Here is a 26,877-nt window from a genome sequence, read left to right as displayed (position 1 = left end):
TCCCCATCGCATTTCTCCATAGGCGTATCTTTGAGGAGGCAAGGGGGGTACTTGTTCTCCCAAAATTTTCTAATTTATTTAGCAAATAATCCTTTACGCTACTAATATAACAGTTATTCGACAAATAATCCTAGACGCTGCTTTTTATGGGATGAAAAACTTTTTGACTTTACCCCCCCCCCTCCCGCCCCTGCCCTCTCAAAGTACAGGCGCCGTAGTCTCAAGTTACGCCCGTGAATTTCTCTACTCACTGCAACAGGTTTCTCGGCTGGCAAAGAACTTGTCCTCCGCCTTGACCATCCGTCTTCCATTGACAATGGTCCACTTGTTTCCTGGAATGTTTACGACGGCTGTCTAGAAAATCAGAAACAGTAGGAGTTTGGAAGCAAAACAGGGCTTGGCTGCCGTTTCTGTCGGCACGGAAGAGACTAGATTCTGTGACTGTGCCTGCATCAACTTTTCACTCATCTTCATCGTCACGATGAACATAATGAAGCAGTGTAGTAGTATACTGGGCAAAATCAAAGCAATTAACTTCGCCATGTACAAAGCCGATATGAAAAAATACACAAATAAAAATAAATACATTTGCGGAAGATTTAATAATTTTGTTTATTTTACTTCGCTTTTCTGCCACTTTCGACTAATCGCGAAGATGAGGATGGGTGATGATATGATGAAAATTGATGAAGGGACGCTCACAAACACCCATGCCCAGGCCGAGATTCGAACCCAGGACCCCTAGCGTCGTAGCACGCTGTGATAACCACTCCGACACGGAGAAAATCGCGGAAGATTATCCGAGTGCAACTGGTTCTTTATAGTCGGTTATTTATACACACACACACACACCCAACACCCCCTCAAATGTTCGCAACCGGTCATTTGGGCTCTTGCTCTTACATTATTGAATAGCGCTTAAGGAAAGGAAAAATCAGTTATTCGTCCGCCATCTTGAAACATGTCATTCGATTTCACTCAAACGCAATAGCTTTTGGGTGCTCCAGTGCATCTTATTGCGGAAGCAAATTTATCTAAAAGACTAACTTTATGGCAGTTGCTGACATGACAAAAAGGCTAAGATGTCTTTTAGAGATGGGGGCAATTTCTTCCTGTAATCCTCACCTCATTTGAAAAAGTATGGACAACATGGAAATTTTCATGATGCAAATGATGTCTGCGAAACTGAAGATTATTTTATTTACTGCAGGGACGGCGACAGGGGTGGGCACGGCTGGGCAATCGCCCACCCAAAAATTCCTGTGCCCACCCAATCAAATTCAATAAATATATATACAATTAGGAAATGTAAATGGTTCTGTAAGTATATGCTGGTCCTCACTCCATGCATATTTTACTTGTGAATATTGTCGATACTAGAAAGTTCACAAGCTTCGTCCCATAACAAGCTTTGATGTCCTTTGGAGAAATTTTTGTCTAGTAACTAAGTTTACGAAAATTTGCGCAAATATCCTGTTGAATGAAATCAGTTTAATCTTTTCTTTCTCCTTTCTTAATTTTGCCATTGGAAAGCTAAAGGTACAATCAGAACTTTTTTAAAATGTGATCTAATGAACACTGCTATGATTAGAAGCAATCAACAGGCTTAGTAAGTTTTATGGGATACTCACAATTATAATGTCTATGATCAAGAGTTAATCAGAATTTAGAAGGATTTGGAGGGTTGCAGCTCCCAGCCTTCAATGGAGAAAAATTGATTCGAAAGCAGCCATATATTGAAGAAAGCAAAATATTTGGAATGTGGAAAAATATTAAGAAATATAACCATCTGACATGACTTGGGCTAAAGGTTATAGACTAACTGAAACTGTGCATAAATGGAAGTGAGTTCTTGATGTTTTCAGCACCGGCCCTCTACATAAATCTCGGCCTGGGTATGATCAAAGTAATAAACAATAAAAAAATAAGACATCTTCTTCGCCTTGCTTCCTCCAGATATGCACGAAATTATATCGACCTTTTTAATTGGGTCCACACTGCAATACCAGGAAAGAAGACATGCGAAATTTTGTTTGATTGATTGTTTTTTTTAAAAAAAAAATACTTAGCTTTCCTTGACTTTTGGTTAATCGCAATGATGATATGATGAAAGTGATGAAGGGACACTCACAAAAACACCCATGCTCAGACCGGGATTCGAATCCGGGACCCCTGCGTCATAGCGCACCGCTATAACCACTCCACGGGTAATTTGATGTGCCACTTTCTTTATTCTATCACATTTTTTCATAGCTGTCATCTTCAAATAATGCAATGTATCTAGAATAACAATTTTTAATTTGCTCTAATTAATAACGATTATTCACAATCACTATAAGTGGTCTGGTGACCAAATTTTAATGTAACAGTTTTGTAGGTTTGGAAAAAGTCTATCGAGTTACTGAATCGATATTATTAGTGGCTAGCACTATTTACAAGTTCTCTTCCAACATATAAATTTTCACTATCAGTTATTTAGTTCTTGCATGAATTTCAAAGAAGAGGAAGAAAGGGGTGGAAAGAAACCTTGATTCGAGGGTCTCAGAGACCTATAATGAGGCAGCAAAATTAAAGAAAAAAATTGAAAATAATCCAGTAGTGATTTCTTTTAAGTTCACATGCTCAAATAAGCTAATTGTCACTAGATCTCCATTTTAAACTGTATTCCTAACGAGTGTGCATTGGCCTTGCACTGGGAATCGAACCCAGCACTACTTGATTATAAGGCGAGAGCGTTATGCGATCGGAGAGACGATATACAGAAATAACTCCGTCAACCGTATCATTTTATCATCACATAAGATGCGTCCATTTAAGAGGTGATTACACTATTATTATGATTGGCCCATGGACGTCCGCTGAATTTTTTCCAAGGAGGGGCAAGCATGGTATTTTTTCCAGGGGGGGCAAACGAGACATATTTCCCCCCTTAATAGTGCTTCCACCTCAAAGAAACACTGATTAAAATTGAAGCTCTCATGTTCCTACAACACCCACTCTTCCAATAATTAACATAAATTGCTGTGAATGAAGTGCAATATATGTGTGTAATGTATAAGTATATAGTAAGACCCATATTCTAGAGGGGCGTGCCCCCCTTGCATCCCCTCCTACCAGACACCCATGGATTGGCCTGAGATTGAAACTATTTCTTTCACGTACGGACAAAAATATTTGAAACTGATAAAACCACGTCGTTGTTCGCGGAGTTATCTGTTTTGATAAAAAATGAAGCATTGTGGAGTTGAAATTACTACCTAAACTTTCGAAGTGCTATGAACTGTTGATACTCTATTTGTGGAAAGTAATCAAGACTGATTTAACTCATTGTTATATTTCAAGTCGATTTTCTGCTAGTTTGACCAATGGTGACGGTGAGGTTGAATGTTAATTAGCAGTAGCGAAGCGTAGTCTTACGAAGGAGGCAAGCAATGTTTCAGTACAACAAAACATGTAGTACGACGACATGCCGAGGGGAAAGATTCAAGGTTTATAGCCTCATTTACCCAGTCGCTGGATTTGTCAAAATATCGTAATAAAGTGACTGTACTAAAAATAAACCATATGATCCGCAAACGTCACATTTACTTTTTAAAAAAAATCCAGGTAACGTTATTCATATGATATTAAACGTTTTGCATATGCGAACTTTCCGCATACGACTAAAGGGAGACGGAATTTCTTACTTACTTTTTAGTACCTTTATTTGTTCATTATTATTTAATATGGTCAAACGGTGACCAAACCGATTTAGATAAAAAAAATGGGAATCATTTGTTTATTTTACGCTGCATGATGTAATTTAGTATTTTTGGGCACCCTGAAAACCGCATTGGAGTAACTTAAACACTAAATAAAAAGTTAAACACAAACAATAAAAAATTCATTTCAAAGCAAAGAAACACATGCATAGACGATGTACTCACCACAATAAATTTCAAACTCTTGGTCCATTGGATGCCACCCTTAGTGACGATATTCATACTCCATTCTTCTTTTCTTCTCTAGAAAATGTTTCATTGTGTCCCCGGAATGATAATTCTTGACTACCAAGAAAGGTTGTTACACTTGCAAGACGCCTTAAAATATCGCGATTTTGACGAACAACTTTGTTATGGCGCTCGATTGTTACTAGTCTGTGGTGATCCAGAGCAAAATCCACACGAGATTTTCCGAATTCCTTCAGAGTTAAAAATGCCCTTATGTGAGATTCTGCTTTTTCATGTCTCTGTAATGCATTGTGCACGTTATTCAGATCACAGTATCCCTCACTTGACCACACGGAGTTCGTCTTGTGCACGGCGAACAATACGCATGGCCAACAGTACAACCTACTGCGTGCTTCACAACCTGCTAGCCAAATAAACTTGTGGTACAAATCGCTTTGGAAATGTCGCACAAAGCCCCTTGGGATAACTTGTTTTAAGTCCGGTAAATGCGGTGTTGGTCGACCCCCTTCCACGATTTTCATTTTAACACTTATCTCTCTCGAGCTAAACGAAGCAATTTTCAATTGCTCAATAATACACCCGCACTTCACATCAACCGTTCCTAAATACGCGTTCATTCCGATAAATTCACAGCACAAAACACGAAGCAACAAACACTCACACTATCCCACGCGCTTTCCACAACTTCAAATGCAAGCATCCACACAAGATCACTTTGAAAATCTCTGAAACAACAGAAAGTGATACCAACCTATTTCCTTAATTTTATCCGTCACAAAGGAAAGATATATCAGTTTGGAGATAAAAATTACGCGGAGGAATCAGAATCATTTCAGCAGAACGAGTATGTACATTAATATTTAAGTAATAAAGTGTCATTCAATGGCGTGCCCGGGTCGAAGGGGGGGGGGGTGGATGGTAGACATAACCCCCTTTTGGCCCAGTATATCTAAGAAAAAACGTCAAAGGAAGGAAAAGATGACAAAATGGGGACCGTAAAAAGACCCTGGGAACACCACTTGCGTCATAATAATAGAACTTAAAACATATTCGGGCCTCCCCGATGGCGCAGTGGTAGTGTCGTCGCCTTGTAATCAAGGGGTTCCGGGTTCGATACCCGGTGGAGGCACAAGTGTTTCAGATCCCATTTTAAACTGTAGGTCCAGTCCCGATTAGCCTTACTGTGCATAAAGTGGACTTAAAACAACAAATCAATCAATCAATCATTAAAACATATTCTTGTGCTCATAATATGCAGAATGTATACGATTTACTTCTATGCCATGTACAAATATCAGTAGATAGTTCTTTCTCAGATAGCTTTATTTTCACCCCAAGTTTTATTCAAAAGCAGTCAATTTATTGATTGTAAAATTTGTGAAAGAGCTCACTTGAATTACTGCGTAAATAATTTGGCAGTTGCAAACACTGGTAGCGGTCAACACTTCTGGCGTAATTTGAGCTGGACCGACCAGGAAGCAGGGTGCAGGACCAAGGTCCGTCCAATCTTCCCTCCCTCCCTGAGAAAACTCTTCACGGGGGTGCAGAAATTCCACTGCCCCAACTCCCAATGTCAACTTTTTTTACGCGTTTTACATTTCGCGAAATCTAAAATAATTTGTAATATAATATGATATATATGGAATTTAGAACAGTGATAATAACTTCTTTTAGTTATTTTATGACTAACAATTATTATTATATTTGCGATCTTGTTTACGTGTTCATGAAGACAAATATTCGTTACTAGTTTTTGCTGGCAACGTACCCATAGATGAATCCTTCTGCTTTCGGTTGAACTCGGCTATTTTCGGGAATCACGCAAGCTCGGAAAGCACAGCTTTTTGTAGAAGCTTTGTGGACGGGTTCCACCAGAATTTCACGCTTCGCCATGTGACTCCTTCGGAGGCCTTATTTTCCCGCAGAACGGCTGCAAGCATTGAGGCTGGTGCTTGCTACAGAGCTGCTGGGGGAGTTTGCGGCCGCATTTTTTCGCGAAATCGAGTGCGATGGAAACTAAATACGGTTAGAACATTAAGTACATTAAATGATATTCGAATTATGCAAGCAGTGCTTGCATTGCTTGTACTATATCTTCGCCTCTGGTAATTAGATGAACCTCGTGAAGGGACGAAGACAACACGCAAGGAGACACAAAAAAACAAAAGGAATATCTTGACTGCGGTTACAGGCGCCAGAGATTCATTTGCCTACAAGAACACAGTTTCCAGGGTGTACTATTCAGGAGGGAGGTTGACATTTGAGTGTGTTCGAAAAGATCACACTTACAGTCCAAATGATCTTTAAGAAAGATACGATGAATAAGTTTCATGAATTCCTTGCTTTCAAATCGCTTTCTACGAAAGGTAAGAGGGAAATTTAGAGTGAAAGAGAAAGAAAGACAAAGAGAGGGGGTGGGGGATGTTAGTCAAACTCACATAATGCCTTACGTTTGTATTGCCCAACCTAATTTATCAATATTACAGCTTCTGCTCACCCGGTCGAAAAATTCTGGCGTCGCCCCTGATTTACTGCCACCTCATTTTTCCCGCCACAGTTCAGCTAACAGTAAGAAAGAACAAACGACATTCAATAAATCACCAGAGCATCGATTCATTGGCGTACCCAAGGATGGGGGCTCGAGGGGTTACAGCCCTCCCCGAAATTATTAGAAAATAAAAAATTCAAATGAAGGTAAGTAATAAAGTCGGAAATAAAAAAAAACTTAAAATTGCCCCCGATAACCATTTTTGTGTTTGAATAACTTTTAAGATGAAGGTTTTAAATGGTAATTGGAGCTTGTATCTCATGAAAATATGCAAACAACGGTGTATCACCAAAATTGATTTCCGCCGATGTATTCTACGTATGATCCAAGCAAATATTTAATCTCACTCTGTTCAGTAAAGGTTAGGTCCATGACACCTAAACCGCGTTCGCATTCAGCTGTAGATACAAGTACAATTGGTACAAGTTCAATTGAATTCACGTAATCCTTGAGTGGGGTGGAAATGTGTTTTGAATTTTCTTTGTAGATGTAAAAATATTTAACTAGTGACGCACATATGTTTCCACTTACATTAAAGTTCACCTGCCACCAGGAACGTAGCTAGGTTGATCAGTTCGGGGGGGCCCAAAACTTAAGATTTTTTTTCTATCAAACCATCAGGTACACAAGTATGACAACGGTGCGAAAATGAAATGTTTGTGTAATGAGTTCAAGATAGGCATCCCATGTACTATATTGTTTATACCAGAATCGATCCGGCGGCCTTTAGTGCAAGGCGACACCCTTAACCAGTATTCTATGGGACATGCACGAGTCTTTTGTGGCGTCGTTTTACACATTGGAGAATGATGACTATATATATGAAATTTTATGCACACATCTAATTTCTTAAAAGTAATCTTCTTTGCGCGTGCAAAACTGAATATATGATGGCAATAGAAACAACAAAATTCCCGCGCGCTCAAATTATTGCGCTCTAGTCTTTCAATGTTCGATCCCTGGTAGGAACTCCAAAATTTCTGTGATGGCCCAACATCGTGAGGACAATTGGGAAGCTACTTGAAATCAATATGCAAGCGAATTCCACTCTCAAAACTAGATGGGACTCGATGTGATGACCACGCGTCTCCGAATGGAAAAACACTTCGGAAGCTTTGTCCTTCAAAATTAATTTTACTGAATAATTGTAGTTTTGTTTAGAGGACCTAAACATGGCTTTTTTGCATAGTACAATGTTGTTTTATTTCTTAGTACAATGTTGTTTTATTTCTTAGTACAATGTTGTTTTATTTCATCCTACTTTTATAGTTTTTCATTCAAAGGATTCCACTCCCGAAGCATGAGCATGACGCACTAAGAAACCAGAGGTCCAAGGTTCGGACCTTGGACAGGTGTGGTTGCGTCATGTCTCGCATCGCTATTCCTTCGGATCATCATTCAATCTCATCGTCGCATTTAACCCAAGAGGTAGAAAAGCGGCGTAAAATAACGAAATAGAAATTATTGATTGACTTGGTTCATTTTACTTCACTTTTCTGACACTTTTTGGCTAATCGTGAAGATGAGAATGAGTTAAGATTAACTTGATGAAAGGACCATAACAAAGAAGACACATTCTCAGGCCGGAATTCGAACACGGGACATTCTGCTTCGTCGCGTAACCTGCTAACCACTCCACCACGGAGTTGTTGGCCCAAATAGAAATGAAAACTAAAAAATGCCGTCTTGAATTTGCAGGAACCGAGTTCACCAGCAAGGGCAAACCATTTTCGCTCCCACTAGGATAGACAAATAACAGAAAATGCTTGATAAGTAATTTGGCTCTCCATATTTCATGATATTATTATGGAAGTAACTATTATTTGCTATATAACTTTGGATTAATTGTATTTGTATGTGTAGTCAACTTTCCCGCCTAAGCTGCAGCCACAGCGTCTGCATTTGCGGATGGAAGCCAAGGTTGTTAAAGAACCAGGAATTTTAAATAAATTAAATTCCCATCCAGGAGAGAAAATTAGCAAGCGTAAATGGGTTCTGAACCGTAAGGAACCTCTTCATCTGTAACGTTTTCAATTCGGTACATTAATCTTTTCTCAGATGAATTTAATTTTGGTCCAGGAACCTTATTTCCTGAAGAATTTAAATAGGGTCAACGAACATTTTTTTTCCGGATCAGTTTAAATAGGGTCAAAGTTCCGTATTGAAATGAAACAATTCGCAACTTGGTACGAATTTAGATTGTGCGAGAGAAAAGGTTCCGGTCCTATAACGGAAACCTATAGAACAAATTAGAATGTATGCGTTCTCTAATCTTTAACAATCCCATGGTTGTTGGTCCAGGTATTGTAAATAAATTCATTTCACATCCAGGGGAGAAAATCAGCAAGTGTAAATGGGTTCTAGGCCTCAATTCGGTCCAGGAACCTTTTTTCCGTATGAATTTAAATACGGTGCAGGAAGTTTTTTTTTTCGGTAAAATTTAAATACGGTCCAGGAACCTTGTTTTGCGGCTGAATTTAAACATTGTCCAAGCACTTTTTTTCCAGGATCAATTAAAATTCGGTGCAGGAATATTTTCCGGATCAATTTAAACACGATCCCGTAACTAGGACCGAATTTAAATTGTGCGAGAAGAAAGGTTCCGGTCCTGCAACGGAACCCAGTAAAACCCATAGAAGTTATGGGTAGATGGACCTTTTACAACTCAGGTGAAGGCTAAATGAAGAAAAATTAAAAAATATGCAGAATTTTGAAACATATTATTTCTAGAGCATGCACACTACTATATAAAGTTGACTACATACCTCGTTTCCTTCCTAAATTGAAATGTGACTTATTCTTCATTACATGTGAGATCAACCGCCCTGGGAGTCAAACCCGGTCTCCTGTGTGGTAGTCGGACACCAATTTAGAAAGTCAATGTGTTGGACATTTGGTCGATCAGTCGATCCTACTTCAATTTTTTCGAGAGGAAAACGAACTGGCAGCTTCACATTCAAAATTTCACTTCACCTAACCCCGTGGCGGAGTGGTTAGTGGTGCTGGGTTCGAATTCCGGAATGAGCATGGGTGTTTGTTGTGTCCATTGATCAATTTAATCATATCATCACTCATCCCCATCTTCGCAATTAGCCAAATGTGGCAGAAGAGCAAAGTAAAATGAACCAAATCAATCGAAATTTCACTCGCAATGCATGAAAATGAGATCACAAGCACTCTGTGATCCTACCGGAATCTCACGTTTACAGAAGCTAGCTATGAAACCACTTCTCGGATCAAACTCTTCTTGGAACTAGCTGACAGTCATCAATTGTCGACCAATCAACACAGTAGGACAAAAAGAAGCAGAAGGATATAAAGTCGGTACATTACAAAGCCTTATTATGGCCTTTCCCTTCATTGCAGGTTATGAGCACAAGGGTTGAGTGTGAGAACCTGAAGGAACCGCGACATCTTTGTCATTCATCTCCCGCCAGAAAAGGGACAAACAGTAGAATTTTGTCTCTTGCAATTTGAAAAGCCTATGTCCATGCTGAACCATAAAGTAATTAACCCAGAAAGTCCTAGTTATCTGCAGTACGTTTCGGCGCGGTCGATAACCAGAGCCAGATGAAGAGAAGATTTTGTGGGAAGGGGTGATCTGGCGTAGGTCCCCTGGTGTGCATGAAGGGAAAGTGTGTTTTCAAAAGGTCCCCGACTTCCCGAAAAGGGACAGCCCATAAAATCACTGCATTTCCTACCAATGCATCCGTTTGTGTTCAACCAAAGTGTATGTCACCGTAGGATCCGAGCGCTTCGAGTTCTGTCGGTTGCGGGACTTCTTGAGTCTTTTGTTAACATGGTGCCAATCAGAGTTTCTTTCTGCCAAGGTCGTTGCACCTATGAATCGGCTCTTCAGCTTGAGTGGCAAAAGACATGTTGTACGGAGGAAAGTTGCACCGGAAAAATTGATGAAACCTGTAAAACAGCCACAGATGTCCCTTTGACAAAACATGAATATTCTAAAAATTCTTCGAACGGACTGTGTAAAACATTGCAATACTCCAAAAACTGAACCTGCTCTGCAACACAAGGAAAATGCCTCATTCAGCAATCAATGTGCCTTTGTTAAGTTGGTAAGTTCAGTATGGCACTACATTTTAAATAATGCTGATGGAATAAATCAATAAAGTTTGTTAAATGACAACGACTCTTTACCACAAGAATATAATTATTCTTTACGGATATCCCCTATAACGGTTGGGGGTTCGACGTGCTGACCCCACGTCACCCCATTACTGGTTAAAGATTTCCACACCTCTAGGTAGGATTGTGGGAGGGACTGGCAGTCGGGAGATAGACCAAGGCCCTTCCAGGGCTGTCGAACCACGAGTTATTATTTATTTATAGATGCTTAAATACGTGTGTAACCTCACATCTCTTTCCAGTGACTTATTGCAAGGGTTTGTTATTGTACTTGACTCAAAAAAATAAGCTTACTGTGTGAGGCAGATTCATACGAACCAAAAATACCCAAAATAATAACAATATTAATATTAATTTCCTTCAAAATTACAAAAATGTATTTACTTGTTCTGGTTTAAATTTTCGATTCTTTTGTTAAGGATTTGAGTTGAGTTGGTGTTTTTAAGTCCACTTTATGCACAGTAAGGCAAATCGGGACTTGACCTACAGTTTAAAGTAAGATCCGGGACACCTCGATCGAACCAGGGACCCATCGATTACAAGGCAACAACGCTATCACTGCGCAATCGGGGAGGCATCGTTTGTTAAGGTGGATTCTCAAAATCGGTCTTCACGATATCGAGAAAAATATGCGACTCGAGAAATCGTACAGTTTGTGAAGATAATTACTTTTAACATGTTGCGTGTTTTAGACTGTTTCAATAGTAGAATATATATTTGGTGCGAATAATACTACTTACCCGGAGATATGAGGCATCCTGCCACCATTATACTTAGCGTGTATTGCGCTCTGATTCGGGACCAGTTGTAACTGTTTGCATATATGTGGTTTACCGCTGCACAAGCTTTCGTTCTTCAATCTACTGAAGCTCAAAACATTGTTTGGACGCAACGGCAACACTCAACGCCCAACCCTGTCTGTTGTTGACCTGCGACTGCTAGGGGTGGAAAGACAGTTCCCTCAAAATTCCGAGAAACAATGAAGTTCTAGGTTCCTACACTGACATCCACTATAGCTAGAACCAGAAAAACAAGAAAGAAATGTGGTTTTGGGTTCGTGCCCCTCAAATTAAGAAAAGTGTTTCTAACTGAAAGAAAAAAAATACTGAAAAACTATTTTGCAATATTTGTCATGAAAGTAAAATTTTCAGCAAATGTAGAACAGTTTGCCGGGGCCACGTGAACGTTTCGGGGGGCCAGTGCCCCCCAGGCCCCCCTAACGACGTCCCTGCCTGCCACTGAGATGTCTTCATGAAACACACGTTCATCTACTGGCTATATGTGTGTGTGTGTGTGTGTGTGCATTTAATAGGACTGCATGCGAAAAGAGACCCAAGTTTTCAAACCGGCTATTCATATTGTGCACCAAAGATTGACAAAATTACTTTCGAACGTATGGTATTACTCTAATTCCTGAACTATCGTCCTCCTACTCGATGAATCAAACGTTTTCAATGTTTCAAGAGTAGACATGTCAATTTCTTGCTTTCCTCTAAGAACTGAAGCATGTTGGTATTGCATATACAATGATAGTACTTTCAGTACTTGTATAGAGTCTTCTAAAACTATCACAAATTCCATCATAAATAACTACTTTGACAAATGTCTTACCAATCCTTGAAACCTGAAACTCCCACGAGTCGATCAGGTACCATCTCGACACACACGTGGAGGACGAATTTTGTACTTTGTAGATGTTTCTGCACCACTGTTTATGCACCATCCAAGTTCACAAGTTCACCCCCCCCCCCTCTTACGAGAACAAATCCTGGGTACCCAGTGCATCGATTGGTTGGTTAATTTATTAATCGCCGGTTGTTTGCACCATTAATGTTGACCAAAACGGAGAGCATAATAAGGAGCAAACAGAGAAACAAAGAAACTGAACGAGTACCATGCCAGCATTCATTTGGGTTGATGAATAAATTCGAAGAAAGGCTATTTGTTTGTCAGAAATACACATCTGATACATATATAAATATTATGAAATATATAATATTAATAATTACACACATAAACAGTCAAAATGTTTGTGACGTGGCCCCCAGTTCCCATACGTGTGGGTATGAAAAATATATTGTAAAAATCTGCACACTTCCCACTCCAAAATAAGTTCCGACGTCCCTGTTTAATATCAACTTTATGTACGAGTAAGTAAGTAAATTATTTTACAGGTTTGTATCAATCTGCACTCTCTCTCCACGATAACGGAAAAATGTTTTACACACACACACGTAGCAAGGGAGAGGACTTGGGGGAGCTGACCCTCCCCCGATTTTTACTGCCTTAGCAGGATTAAATATCTTGTATAATAAGTTGTAACATATTGAGAAATTCATCTTCAGGGCTTCTACCCCCCCCCCCAGTTTTTCACCTGCTGATATGGATGAGCCCCCCCGAAAAGAATTCTGGCTGCGGGCCTGTTTTTACAACAGTTCCGCACTCGTACACTTTAAATCATTTTGTCGTCATGTCCGGGTTTTCGTAATTTTATAATTGGGGATTCGGGTGTTTTCAAGTTTCTCTTATTTACGGTGTAACTACTGTATAATTAACGTAAGGTGATTTTACGGTGTCTGTCAACGCCGTAAAGAATCCGTTAAGTTACGGATATTAGTTAGTAATCGTTCGTATACGTGCCGAAGCCAATTCATTACAAGTAGTTCCAGAAGCTCTCACTAGATGACATCCCACTCCCAGATACCTTAACTTTCAAATAATGTAACCTGAAAATTATTAAAGAAGACCTTTACCGTAAAGAGCGAAATGTGACAGATTTTATTTACTGGATATTTGCATTTGTCCATTTACCCGTGTAAACACCATATTTTGGAAAGCATCTGAGACAAGGCATCGATCGATAGCTTTCATTAGAAGGGAGATTGGAGCTCTTTCGACGGTGTATTTTGGATTCTCTTTCGGGTGCTATATTCACGTGCGCGGAACGTTCAGGCTGGTTTCTTTCAGGCTAACTTAATATAACTGCTCTTTCGTTATACTCAGTGACGTGCGGTGATGTCGACACTTGGGGTAGCAATCAGTGGCGTGCCCAAGGGAGGTTGGTGTGGGTCATAATCCACCTCTTCCCTTTAGGGCCCAGTATTCCTAAAAATAGAACGTCAAAGAAAGGAAAGGATTGCAAAATGACGAAGGACTACTGAAAAGAAGCACGTGTTAATCCCACCCACTTTCGAAAATCCAAAACATGTTGATTTGACTATTAAGCCAAAGATCTCGGGTTCGAACTCCGACCTGGGCATGGGTATTATTTGTGTTTGTCCCTTCATCAATTTTATCGTACCATCTTTACGATTAGCCAAAAGTGTAGGAAAAGCGAAGTAAAACAAACCAAATGAAACAATCAATCAATGATTTGATTTATGCTACTTAGCGTCGCTGTCACATTTGGTTAATCGCGAAGATGGTACAATACAATTAATGAAGAGACAAATACAAAAAACACCCATGCCGAGGTCGGGGTTCGAACCCGGAACTCCTGGTGTCATAGCGTGCAGTGATAACCACTCCCCCGCGGTTGGTTGATTTGGTGTTTAAGTCCACTTTATGTACATAAAAGCTAATCGGGACTGGACCCACAGTTTAAAGTGGGATCCGAACCACTATGTTCCTCCACCTGGTACCGATCCGGGGCCACTTGCACTTCCCCACGGAGGTCGGCCGACAACAAAAATGAGTAGAAAACTCGAACTATTCGGATACGTGGGTATCGGTAAGGCAAACTGCGTATTTACTCAGTGGTACGTAAATTTCAATTGGATTTTTGAAACACCATATTTGTATATGATTAACGTTTTTCCAAAAAAATTGCATTGCTTGATTTCCCTAATTTCTCCATCTCACGATCTGGTTACTGAAGGATCCGGGCTCGAGCCCTGGCCTGTGCATGAGTGTTCCTTTGTAACCACTTTTCATCAATTTAATTTAATCAACGTTCATCGTCATGGCAGAAGTTAGGTAAAGTGATGGAAAAGCAACGGTAAAGAAAGGAAAAAGAAAATACAAATAATTTCCTCCCAGTGCATCTGCAGGGCACTGTGAAATCAGGAGTCCAGAGTTCTCTGCTTATGATTGTCCCTCGTGACTTCCATAAGCTCATTAGCTACTTATCGCGATTAAATCTATACAGCTAGAAAAAGTGATGGAAGGTGGCAAAAATTAAATATATTAGAGGGGCTGAACAGGTAACAAAAAACACTTTTTTGTAGTTTCTTCAACAATATTCATTTGGCTTTTTTAGTTTTGGTATACATTTTACATTCCAAATTATTTCATTATTCACTGCAGAGTACAACACATAGGAACAAGAATGTGCGCTCGTCACGGCTTCGAATCCCGGCCTGAATTGTTCTTTGTACGGTCCCTTCATCAATGTCATTATATCATCACTCATCCTCATTTTCGCGATAACCAAATGTGGCAGAAAGGTGAAGTAAAATAAACCAAACCAACAACAACAATTAGAACGCGCGTTTTCTTGCCCAAATTAATACATCCGTATTTATGACTGTTTAGCTTACCCATTTTTTTTTATTGGAGGCCAAATTATTAGTATATTTAAATAAAACACTACTAAAACGAGATCGAGATATTTGTTATTTAATCATTATATATTCCATATTTGAAAAAAAGAGAAAAGAAACCATAACATTTTTGTCTGCACATAATACAAGTACGTTCCCATTCATATACAAATAAAACTACATCCCATATTATACATACATATTGTACAACGTTTAAAAGGTTGTGTAAATTCAGAGAACATAAGCACTGTAGAAAATTTTACCCTGAGTTCTTTAGAGGATTTACAAAGGAATCGAAGGGAAACCAATCCCCTATCTGTCCTATAGGAGATAGACTGGAGGACCTGAAACCACGGGCTTTCAACCATGGGAGCGGGGGGCGAGGCGGCAAGGGAGGTACAGGCAGAAATCTTCCCTTTCCCTTCGAGTGGTTGTCTATACCTGGATCTGGTAAGGAGGAAGAAGAGCCAGCTGGGGTATTCAACCTTGTCAGCTGATCACATCGAGGGACGAGAAGCGCGTGTAAAGAAGTGTTGCATATGAACTGAGGCTTCAAGATAATAAATATCGTGATTTGAAAATAATTAGAGACGTGAGATTGATTAATCTATCTCTGCTAGACTAGCTACTCCTCAGTGCACGTCACTGGTTATACTTGGGAATAGTATTTACAGATGAAGTGTGTGTCTACCGACTTCGACCCCCCCCCCCACTTTACGTCGAACATGCGTCTTACTTTGGCAAAATAGAAATGAAGAGTTATGCTCTGTGCTTAACTATAACCTGCACTGGGCTGATTTGTCAATGGCGTGCATTGTGTCGCCTCGGTCTGTTGCTCGCGTATGTTGTCTGTTGCAATGCCTGATAATGAGGTGGAGAGGCCCGTGTCACTTTTCACTTCGGTGGAAGAAAGAATTCACACCAAAGCAACACACGGCACATGCCGCTTGGAAACGAGCCAATCAGCAGCAACGTTTCACACCGTAGCGGCATGACAGGCCACACAAGTTTGCGTTCCATTGGCGAAATCCTCAAGGGACACGTGTCGCTTGTCGCTTCGGTGTGAATCTTCCCTTAACCTCCACTGTCACGCGTCTCGTGTTGCTTGCAGCCTCGGTCTGAAATCTCCCTCAAGCCCAAGTGACAATCTACACGTGCACCTCCAGTTCGTGCGTATGCACGACCAGCCGACCGAGGCGACACGACGCGCAAGTACTATCGATAATTCGGTCCAGTCCGAGCTACATGTCCAGCTTATCGCGTCATTCGGCCGAAAGCATGCATTGGTTTCCAAGTAACACATGCCGACGTTCGTGGCGGAGTGGTTAGCATAATATTACGACGCTGGGCAGCGGCGTGCCCAAGGGGAGGTCATAACCCCCTTTCATTGGTCCAATATCCCTAAAGAGAACAACATCAAAGGTAGGAAAAGATTGGCTGACTACCAAAAAAAGTGTACGTAACCCCTCCCTTTCGAAAATCCTGGTCACGCCGCTGACGCTGAGGTTCCCGGGTTAGAATGCCGGCCTTGTAAGTGTCCTTTCATCAAGTAAAGTAAACCAATCAGCAAATCAAGTGACACGTGTCAAGTGTCGCTTGTCGCTTCTATCTGAAAACACCATAAGGGTAACAGATAGTGACAGATGATTCTTTTCTGGAGGCGCTGGGAAGGAAGAACTTATTTTCTCCTCTTGTTTATCATGAACAGGAAATAGAATTGTATTACTTTCGAACGAAATATTATAGCAAAATCGTAACTTCGTAGGTACAGAATCGTCCATTTCATGGGGTGTAATGGGGTGACCATGGGCGTTAAGGGGAGGGGTTCAACGGGTCCAACCCCCCCTTATGGTTCAGTAAAATTACCAGATTACCTGTTCTATCCGCATTTTCATAAAAATTTCTTTGGACTTATTTTATTCTCCTAAATTCCGGACATATAGGACGGGTTACGGATGGGAAGGGAATTACGTTATTCCACACACCAGATGGAACTGCAAACCAAATGTCTGCAATTACCTGATAGCTTCGGAATTTCTGCGATAAGAAATCGCATTGGGACTGTCAAATCGGTTATAATTTTTTCCCTCGAGTCTTCTTAAAGGAATTTGGTTTTTAAAAACGCATTGCAAGAAAACCAGGGAAACACCGTAACATTCTAAAGTTGTTTGACACAAGCTGAACAGAAAAGTATCAATATTAAGTAGCGTGACTTGTGGAAATGTATTCACTAATTGTAGAAACTTTACAGACTTTACAATTTAGCGGGATTACGCCGCAGACCAACAACACAACAACGGAGACGCCGAGAGACACGACTTGGCGGGAAGAAGTACTACGTAAACCTCGTTCTAGTGGTTGCTGCTTTTCTTATCGTGCTGGATTGGTCACTTCGCAGCTCCCAACTTCCCTTGCCAGCATTAGCATCGGCCGCCGTAACAGTAGATAAGACCTTTAGAAGAGAAATATTTCAGCAAGCTCTTCAGTTTCTTCACTGTGTAACCTGTGGGGAGTTTGAAACATCTCCGCTTGTTCTAACCAAATTGTTTTCATGCAGTGCAAGATTATGTTGGGCACCTCAAAGGTGGACTGTTCAGTATTCTAATATATCTGTATATATATTAATATATTAATATCCAGGACTGACGTCACAGCACGAAACCGATCACTCACCCGAGAGGGGCGCTGCTGGTATCCGGTAGGTATAGTGCAGAAGGCCTTAGAAAGATCGCTTCGCGGGCTTACAGCAGACAACAATATGGGGGTGTGTCTGCGAGAACCAATCAGGTCCGCGAATGAGCGAGCCCGGTTGCCACAGCTAACTCGCTGCACCCTTCTGGAAGGGTGAATGACCTCTGCCTCTTGCTACCTCGGCCTGTTTGTTCGGCTGAGGAGCAGACGACACGAGAGTATCGGCAATGGTGTGCGAGTGACGTCTGCTGTTAGCCCGCGAAACGCTCTTTCTAAGGCCTTCTGCACTATAGTACATCTGCACATGCACCCCGAAGCGTGCGCCAGTTGGAGACAAGAGCTTGGTTGGGAAAGACGCGTCGAAACGTATCTGGTGAAGTGTTGTTATCGAAGTGGTAAAGTGGTGTTGTGGAAGTGCAGAAATGGAGCAAAGGGTGAACATCAAATTCTGCTTCAAACTGGGCAAAAGTGCGACAGAAACACATGCAATGTTGAAGCAAGTGTATGGTGAGCAAGCATTATCCCGTTCCCGAACATTAAATGGTATGGACGTTTTCGTGACGGGCGCGAAAGTGTTGAAGATGACGCCCACACCGGAAGGCCGATTTCCTTGGGTACGCCTGAAACAATTGAGAAAGTGCGCGAGCTTGTAACATCGGATCGGCGACTGACTATTCGAATACTGGCCAGTGAACTCAACATCGACAAAGAGGTGGTTCGCCAAATTCTGACGCAAGACCTAGGGAAACGCAAGGTGTGTTCCAGATTTGTTCCGCACTGTTTATCGGACGAACAAAAGCAGCACAGAATGGACACGTGTGGTGAAGACATTGACAACGCTGACGCTGACCCTGCTTTCTTGGATTCGATAGTAACGGGTGACGAATCGTAGTGCTACCAATACGACCCTGAAACCAAGAGACAGAGCACAGAATGGCGGTCTCCCAGCTCCCCTAAACAGAAAAAGTTTCGATTTCAAAAATCAAAGGTCAAAGTCATGTTAATCGCTTTCTTCGATAGTGAAGGACTGATTCATCATGAATTTGTTCCACCTGGCACGACTGTTACAGGACAATATTACGCAGAAGTTCTTGCCCGACTCCGACAAAGAATTCGCTGAGTACGTCCCCGTTTTCGACAGAATGGGAGTTGGTGTCTGTTGCACGACAACGCCCGCCCCCACATTGCGTTGCCAGTGAAGCGGTTTTTGGACAAGCATGAAGTCGTAGAGCTACATCATCCGCCATACTCTCCTGACTTGGCCCCCGCAGACTTCTTTTTGTTCCCAAAACTCAAAACTTTGCTGAAAGGAACACGGTTTGTGGATGTTGAAGACATCAAGAAGCACGTGACGTCGACATTGAAGAGCCTTCCGAAAGAGGACTTTAAAAAAGTTGTTTCCGCAACTTATACAGCCGAGCACAGAAGTGTATTACGGCAGGTGGGGATTACTTCGAAACATATTAAAAGGGTAAGTTTTTCACATCATCTGTTCTGGTATATATATATATATATATATATATATATATATATATATATATATATATATATATATTAAAACAATAATAATAAAGAAAATATAAAAAAAATCTGAGAACTTTAATTAGATTTAATCCAAAGCAGATAAACTACTTAGACTATGAAGAAGAAACGAAGAGACCTAGAACAGCCAGCCGTCAAATCTGAGGGAATAATGCACCAGCTGAGAGCACAAAAGAATATTACAAGGTCAACCTCCGTTATCCATTTTTGGACCATTTTGTAGTAGAATTGAACTCACGTTTCTCTGAACACAGTCAACACATTGCAAAATTGCAACTTATTTAAAAAATGTGAAATGGTTATCCCTTATTCATTGGAACAGTGTGTCAAAATGTTGGATGGCCTGGTTGTTAGATTGGATGTTGATAGCCTGATCATACCTAGGCCTGCTATACGAACCAGATTTTCCGGGACAATCCCAGAATGGTATAATTTGTCCTGGTGTCCCGAATAGTTTCTTCGGGATGCACAAATGTCCTGGAATAGGGTGGGAAAGAAGAAATGATTAAGACTAAACTTTTCTCAACTTTATTTATATTTAAATGCGTAATATCAAAATGCTCATTTTACTATACAATCTAACTGTACATTGAACCGCTTCCTCTCGATAATACAAGAGTTATCGAGTTACAAGAAGATGCTGCAATGATAGAACTGCTAGCAGCACTGAATTTCAGTAGCAAATCTCTTCCATTGCATAGTAAGCTGTTTACTGTAAACAGTTAGTGCTTGGTTACCCGCACTGTTCTCAAAGTTTCGACATTGTGATATGGCAGCTTAGTTCATTATGGCACCAGCAACTCCCTACCCCCGCTCCTCAAAAAGCTTCTGGTCAGCAGTGTCCCGGATTTTACTTATGAAATATAGCAGCCATAATCATACCAAAAGTTGAGCCCTCCCCCTTACGTGAACTATATATATGCTCATGGGGGTGACCCTTCCACGTAGTACACCCTATTGTCACCCTCATTTCCACGTAGTACAACCTGGACTGCATTTTGTAGACTGACGATGCTCTGGCGTCTGGACTTACGGCCTTGTAGGGCTGTGTGTGTAGTCATGTGTTTTGTCCTTATGTGTGCTGAGTGCCCCTTTACAGCCTAAGCTTATAACCTAAGTAAGAATATTTTAGTCTTTCGACATTACGGTTATGTTATATTACAGTAAAACCTCGTTAATCCGGAACCCGATAAGCCTGACTTCGCTTATTCCGGACAAAAGAAAAAGCAGAATGCAAGATTTTATGTCCGTCGGGCATATCATCATAATATGGGTATCACGTATGTACTACGTACTGCATTGTCGTATTGCTTTACATTTTACTGTACTGTATAGTGTATTTAGGCCTATGCCCTTTAAATACACCATAATAAACGTGTTTTGTTGCTATAAACTGAGTTTTAATGCACTTTCTACTGTTCTTTTAGGTTATTTAAGTTAATCCGGTCTTTCGTTAAACCGGTGAACTTATCCCCCCCATTAATCCGGATTAACGAGGTTTTACTGTAGTTATATTTTAGTTCTGGTAAGCGGCTGGGCCCCGTATAATGTGACGGGTGCAAAATAGCCTAAGTGCTGACCCACCCAAAATTACAAATTGAATCAAGCAATTAAACGTCCATTTCAAAAACAATGAAAGGCAGTGACGTCCCCGCAAACCCCGCATTGCTGGGTGGGGCCCCAGCTGTAGGGGCTCCGCTATGTCCTAATTCTGTAGGCCTACTTCTGAAATTTTATGTAATCCCAGAAATTCAACAGATAGTGTCGCTTATTATTATTATTTTTTAAAGAAAATGGAATTACGAAACAGAAATCTGGTTCCCAGTAACATATCATAACATAACATATCGACGTCTGCGATAATAAGAGCAGTGGCGTATTGTCTCAGCCAGAGGGGCCCGGGCAACTTGACATTATGGGTCTCCTACGAAGTACAGAATTAACTTACGGCAATTGATAGGAAAATTCTCTCATCTCATACCATTATAGCTATGCAGTTTATCGTAAACATAGCCTCAATATGAAATTGAAATGAGATCAGAGATAAATATCCCACATTGTCCACACCTCTTATGTTTTACTTCAAAGGGGCCCAAAAACTCAGGAGGTGGAGCCCAGGGGCAATTATTCCTTTTGCCCTTAGGCCTAGTTGCCCTTATTCCACCACGGGCGTATACAATGCTCGAAGTGAAAATTCCTAGCTGCGAATTTGCTTGTTCGAGTTAGAGGATAGAACTCAAAGTCCAAAATAGGAGTACTTACTACCCTTTAATCAATTTCCCCAAACAGTATTTATACATGTGCATTATATGTAACCTAATTTTTTAAAAAAATGTTTCGAGCAAGAAATACAAATGATCACGAACAAAATATTTGGCTGGGTGAAGCCTCCCCCCTCCTCCAAAAAAGAACCCTGCCTATGCCACTGCGATGAAGCAAGCTAAAATATTTCTAATTTCTTCTTCCAGTTATTGACCAGAGATTCAGACCATTCTGATTTAGTTTCGAGAAACTACTACACTGATATATAGCGTATGTCGATGACAAAAAATGGGAAGGCAGGGTATTTGCGGTAAAAGTTAATTTGATTTAAACTGGGGGGGGGGGGGAGCTAACTATTGTGCGTCTCGATATTTTTTTTCACTAAGGGGCCTCAATATTATACTTGCAGGGGGCGCCCAGAGAACTGCGCCACGCCACTGAACACAGGGTATGCTGTAAACCAGTCTTGGGCAACGCACGTGCTCTTTTGCAAGCTGGTGAGCGCTCTGTGACTTCGAGCTTGGACAAAGCACCTCAAGGTCTCCTCCCTAGCTTCCAGTGTGTGTGTGTGGGGGGGGGGGTTAAAAATGCTATAATTTATAAAATTTTATCGGCAATGTTAGTTTTTCTGCTTTACCGAACTAAATGTTTTTGCACACAGTTTCAATCCTCCACGAAATCTGTGCAATCTTAGTTTCTTATTTTTCCCCTCTCGACGGCGGAGCGTGGTGCTGATCACATCACTCCACAAATAGCCTCATATACTTTAACGGCATGTTTCAGCGCAGTATGCAGTTTTACTATTGGGTCTAGTGCGGTGCACACCCAGCTTGCAACAAACGTCAAAACTAAATTCTAAAAGCTCTAAATATGGCCTTCCTAACAACCAAATATGCATTATTAGACCTAAGCGGAATTGCAGGTCAGAATTTGTTAGGTTATAACGGCCAGGTTTAGAGCTATTAGCATTTAGTTTTGACGTTTGTTGCAAGCTTGGTGTGCGCCATCCCAGACACCTTTATCACGATTTGCAGTTGCCAAAGGTCTCTTCCACTCCCTCGTACTGTCGCAATCATGCTTCCTTGTTTAATCAACAGTATTTGCGCTGTTTCTGTTTGAATTTAATTGTGTGTATGCGATTATACCGTTTCGCAGTCTTAAAGCAAAACAACACGAGCCCTTTAAAAACCAAAAGACTGTCTACAATACGCGCGAAACTTCAGACAAGGTCAGGCAGGCCCTTCATCTCCCATTCAAACCTTCATTTAGCAATGAGAGTCATCAGCCGGAGTGAGGGTGCACAACGCAAGCCCAGTTCCCCGCACGTGAAGGAAAACACTGCAGAAAAATCGGGAAAACTAGTGGTGAATACGTGATTCATCGTGGAAAATGTGTCCCTGACAAATTTCGCCTTAGTTTCACCTGCTTATCAAACTGTGTTCGGTGCAATTCATGTAAAGTAGACCGTCTTTCAGGCAGCAATTCACCTGTGTCATTAAAGCAATGTTTCTATCTTTTCTGGATAAGCATTTCCATAAGCAGAAATACCATATGCTTAAAAGAGGTAAGTTCCTAGATATAACATAATTACGTTAGAGTATGGATAGATAGATAGCTTTATTCCTTTTCGAGAATAATTTATTATCTCTCTGTCGTCTAATGTTTAACATTGCTTACCAATTAAACTTAGTGTATCTCAGATATGAAATTTATTGTGTCAATAACTACGTTTATTCTTCTATTTCTGATTGGATTAATTTCAACCCCACTTTCACTTAGTACACCCTGAACTGCGTTTTGCAGATTAACGATGTTCTGGTGTAGGTGCGGTTTTTGGCACCCCCCATTTTCCTTCCTGCCCTTCTATTCTTTCTACCCTGGTCTCCACCTTCCTCCAATATATTTATGGTTATAATGACGAAAAATTGAAATCTCCAGCCTAATTATTGCCTATTTTTGTGGGAGCAGGAAAAGGTTTATTAATCATTTTGCCTTGACTCATCTCACTCAACAGGTCGCTAGGTGCCGTGGCTTGCCGCGAGTTGATAGCTTCCTGAAGATGAGGCCTTGCTCGAAAAGGTTTATTATCCATCCGAAAAAAAATCCTTATTTTCAAGATACTTTAAGTGTTACTGTTAAAGAACATGTTTATTATAGGCATGTGTTTATTTAATATCTACATAATGACATCAAAATAACAGCAATCTCTTAGCTTTAATTGCTACATGATTTTTGCAACATAATTTTTACGTTATGCAACAGTAATTTAATTAATTCTTGTCAACAATGAACCCAACTCTTTTTAAAACAAATAGCCACACGCCCAGTGGAGCCACATTGTGGTTCGGATCCTACTTTAAACTGTAGGTCCAGTCCCGATTAGCCTTTCTGTGTATGAAGTGGACTTAAAGATGAACTGAGACAAACATACACGTTTATGTAATCAGAAACAAGGTTTTGGCGCTAATCAAGAACCATGCCCAGGTTTGGCGCCCCACCGAGGTCGTCCGCCCCTGCTCTGCCGACGGGACCTGCATCCGGGGTAATCATCCTCTGTAGGAGTCCGTATATGTTTATGATAGACTCTTCATCCAATCTCATCGTATCAACGTTCATCTACATCGTCGCGATTAGCCAAAAGTTGCAACAAAACGACCTGAAACTGTTGAGATTACGCTCGCAAAGAACACCCATGTCCAGATAGGATTCGAACCCGGGAACTTTGGTCCCCACCGAACCGGAATTTCTTGTGAACGTAGGTTGTGATTGGGACCCGCGACTCGCAGCATGTGAGCCTTTCCGCATTAAACCCTGCAGACTGTTTAAAATTATGCTTTGTTTGACCAAAATCTCGAGGTTTGCGGAACAGTAAGACCTATTCTGAACAGGCAGTAGTGTTTTTCTGACTGAGTGAACGCCAGTTAAAACAGTTAACTCTTTTAATCGGCCGCTTAAAATGCCACAGTTGTGACGCCGCGTTAATGACGAGATGAATAAGTCAATAGAGCCGCCGACAGCCCCCCCCCCCCCCCCCGTCGGGAGAAAATTGCCGTTGTTATGTAATCATTCAAATCACCCCCATATATTTCTGTAGCTTATATTCCTTTTTGGCAGGCAAGGCACGCGATGGTAAAAGTATAAAGGCATATACACAATACATACATTTTCTTCAGGATAGGCTGTATGTTGTAGGAATTTAAACTTGTTATTCAGTAAATCACTGAGCAATTTACTGTTTACTGTACCATGAAATACGCATCAACCTATTCAGCCAAAGATAGCTACTGTGTAATAGTAGGCAAATTGTCCCTCAATATTTTCACTCATTCTGTTTTCAGTTGAAGACTGAGTTTCATATGAACGTTTTCTGATGTTTTTAGCTCGGGGAGGTGAGTTATAGCGTAGTAATGAATCGTTTATGTGGCACTCTTTATCACTTCATAACGTCGTAAATCCAGGTGTTATTCTCTGCACATGGGCGCCGACTTTGAGGGGGACGACGACAAACCACGTTCTGCCCCCAAAAATTCCCGCAGATGGACAGATATAGGAGAGAAAATGAAGCAATTTCGGAAGAGGAACTGATACGTGTTAGTGAAAATTTCCTATAAATAGAATGTGTGGATGCAGGAGGTAATAATGTACGTGCTCATTTTAATTGTAATTGTCATTATAATTGTACAAGATTATTTAATTACATAGCTAGCGGTTTCAGTTACGCGGATTTGCATCCAGTTTGCCGGCAGAAATATTAATTTAATCATCATCACTCATCCTCATCTTCGTGATTAGCCAAAAGTGGCAGAAGAACGAAGTAAAATAAAGCAAAGCATAGCAAATTGCAACGTCCCCCGGCTGTAAATCAGTCGTCAGAATGTTAGTCCGCTACTCCTTTAGTCGGGAACATGAGAATCTTTGCAATCATCAGAGCTTGCTGGGTAGAAAAGAAACTCAACACAGTATTCAAAGTTAAACGCAGTTTTATAATAACTTATATTTCCTATCGTATGTGGACTTACAAGCAAGGTACAGATTCGCTTACGTTTCTGCCTGAAGAGGAACAATTCTATAGCATATTAAATCACATCACAATCACTAAACACACTTGCATATAGAATTAACAAAACAAACTTAAATACACGAAAGTTTCTGTACTTAATTATTATTTATTTCCGACTATAGCCAGAATGAAACGAAAATAATTAACAATTACACTATTCTGGCATTCCATTAACTGTTACCACGTTTCTGTTGATTTCTCACCTTCGCCTGTGTTTTCTAACTGAGTCTGTCGTCAGGTGAAAAACATTCAGGTGGGTTCACTTCCTCTGCTGAGATGAGAAAGTGACATCAACACGAACAGATTATGACGCATTTATAAACAAATATACAAGTTCCAAACACAACTGTATCAATATAGTTGTCTGTGACAGCTTGCACATTATTTGAAGTAACAAACATTTTAAAAATCTTAACTTCTTACAAATATAAAACCTTAAACGCTCAGGTTCGTTACAAAATTCAAGAACTTTCACACACAAGTACAAATTCAGACTTTCTTATATATCTACCATATTTCATAATGATGTCCGTAGAATTCCTCCGAGGAGACCTGTGCCAGTTTTACCCGTAATTATCAATTCATCAATGAAAATTACTCACTGAAACTTTTGCAGGCCCTTTTGTAGGTGGAGGCTCAGACCGTAACTTCCTCTCATAAGACTGCATAAATCGAGCTCTGCCTACGTATAAATCTAGTTTAGTAACTTTTCTATGTACACTCTGTCAGGAATCTCTGGAGCAAGCCCGCGCATAACGGAAGCGAATGAAAGAAAGAAAGGGCAAAGCATTACGCGGTGCTGCAAACTGCTGGTAGCTGCAGTCACTCACCCTCTCCCGTATTCATTGGTCGGGGCCTCTCCAGTCACTACTTGTGCAGAGCCTTTTTTTCGTTCTCTCGCTCGCCTTGTAATCAAGGGGTCCCGGGTTCGATACCCGGTGGAGGCACACACTGGTTGGGATCCCACTTTAAACTATAGGTCCAGTCCTGATTAGCCTTACTGTGCACAAAGTGGACTTAAAACACCAACTCAATCAATCAATCATTCGCTCGCTCTAAAGATTGCCGGGACAACGTGTAGATTGTGGTGCATGAGTTACAACGCTATTTGATATTTGCAGGTAAAAAATGTAACGA

The 26,877-nt window shown here is 40.8% G+C and overlaps 1 protein-coding gene across 2 annotated transcripts in view; it reads left to right on the top strand.

Annotated features, from left to right (window-relative positions):
* Positions 1-26,877, top strand: part of LOC146000383 (uncharacterized) — a 112,083-nt gene that overhangs the window by 2,206 nt on the left and 83,000 nt on the right. Inside the window, exon 1 of one of the 2 annotated variants that reach the window (XM_083137959.1) lies at positions 22,968-23,244. The exons of the other annotated variant lie outside the window; for it this stretch is intronic. Within the exon in view, the coding sequence (XP_082994085.1) occupies positions 23,184-23,244 (61 nt within the window). The 5' untranslated portion in view covers positions 22,968-23,183. Of the gene's footprint in view, positions 1-22,967; positions 23,245-26,877 lie in introns of those variants that run through there. 2 annotated transcript variants of the gene reach the window in all.

This window comes from Lepisma saccharinum, chromosome 16 (assembly GCF_977018435.1).
Source record: "Lepisma saccharinum chromosome 16, izLepSacc3.1, whole genome shotgun sequence".
NCBI classification, from domain to species: Eukaryota; Metazoa; Arthropoda; class Insecta; order Zygentoma; family Lepismatidae; genus Lepisma; species Lepisma saccharinum.
Note: the sequence above shows the minus strand (reverse complement) of the source record. Positions and strands in the feature narration are given on the sequence as shown.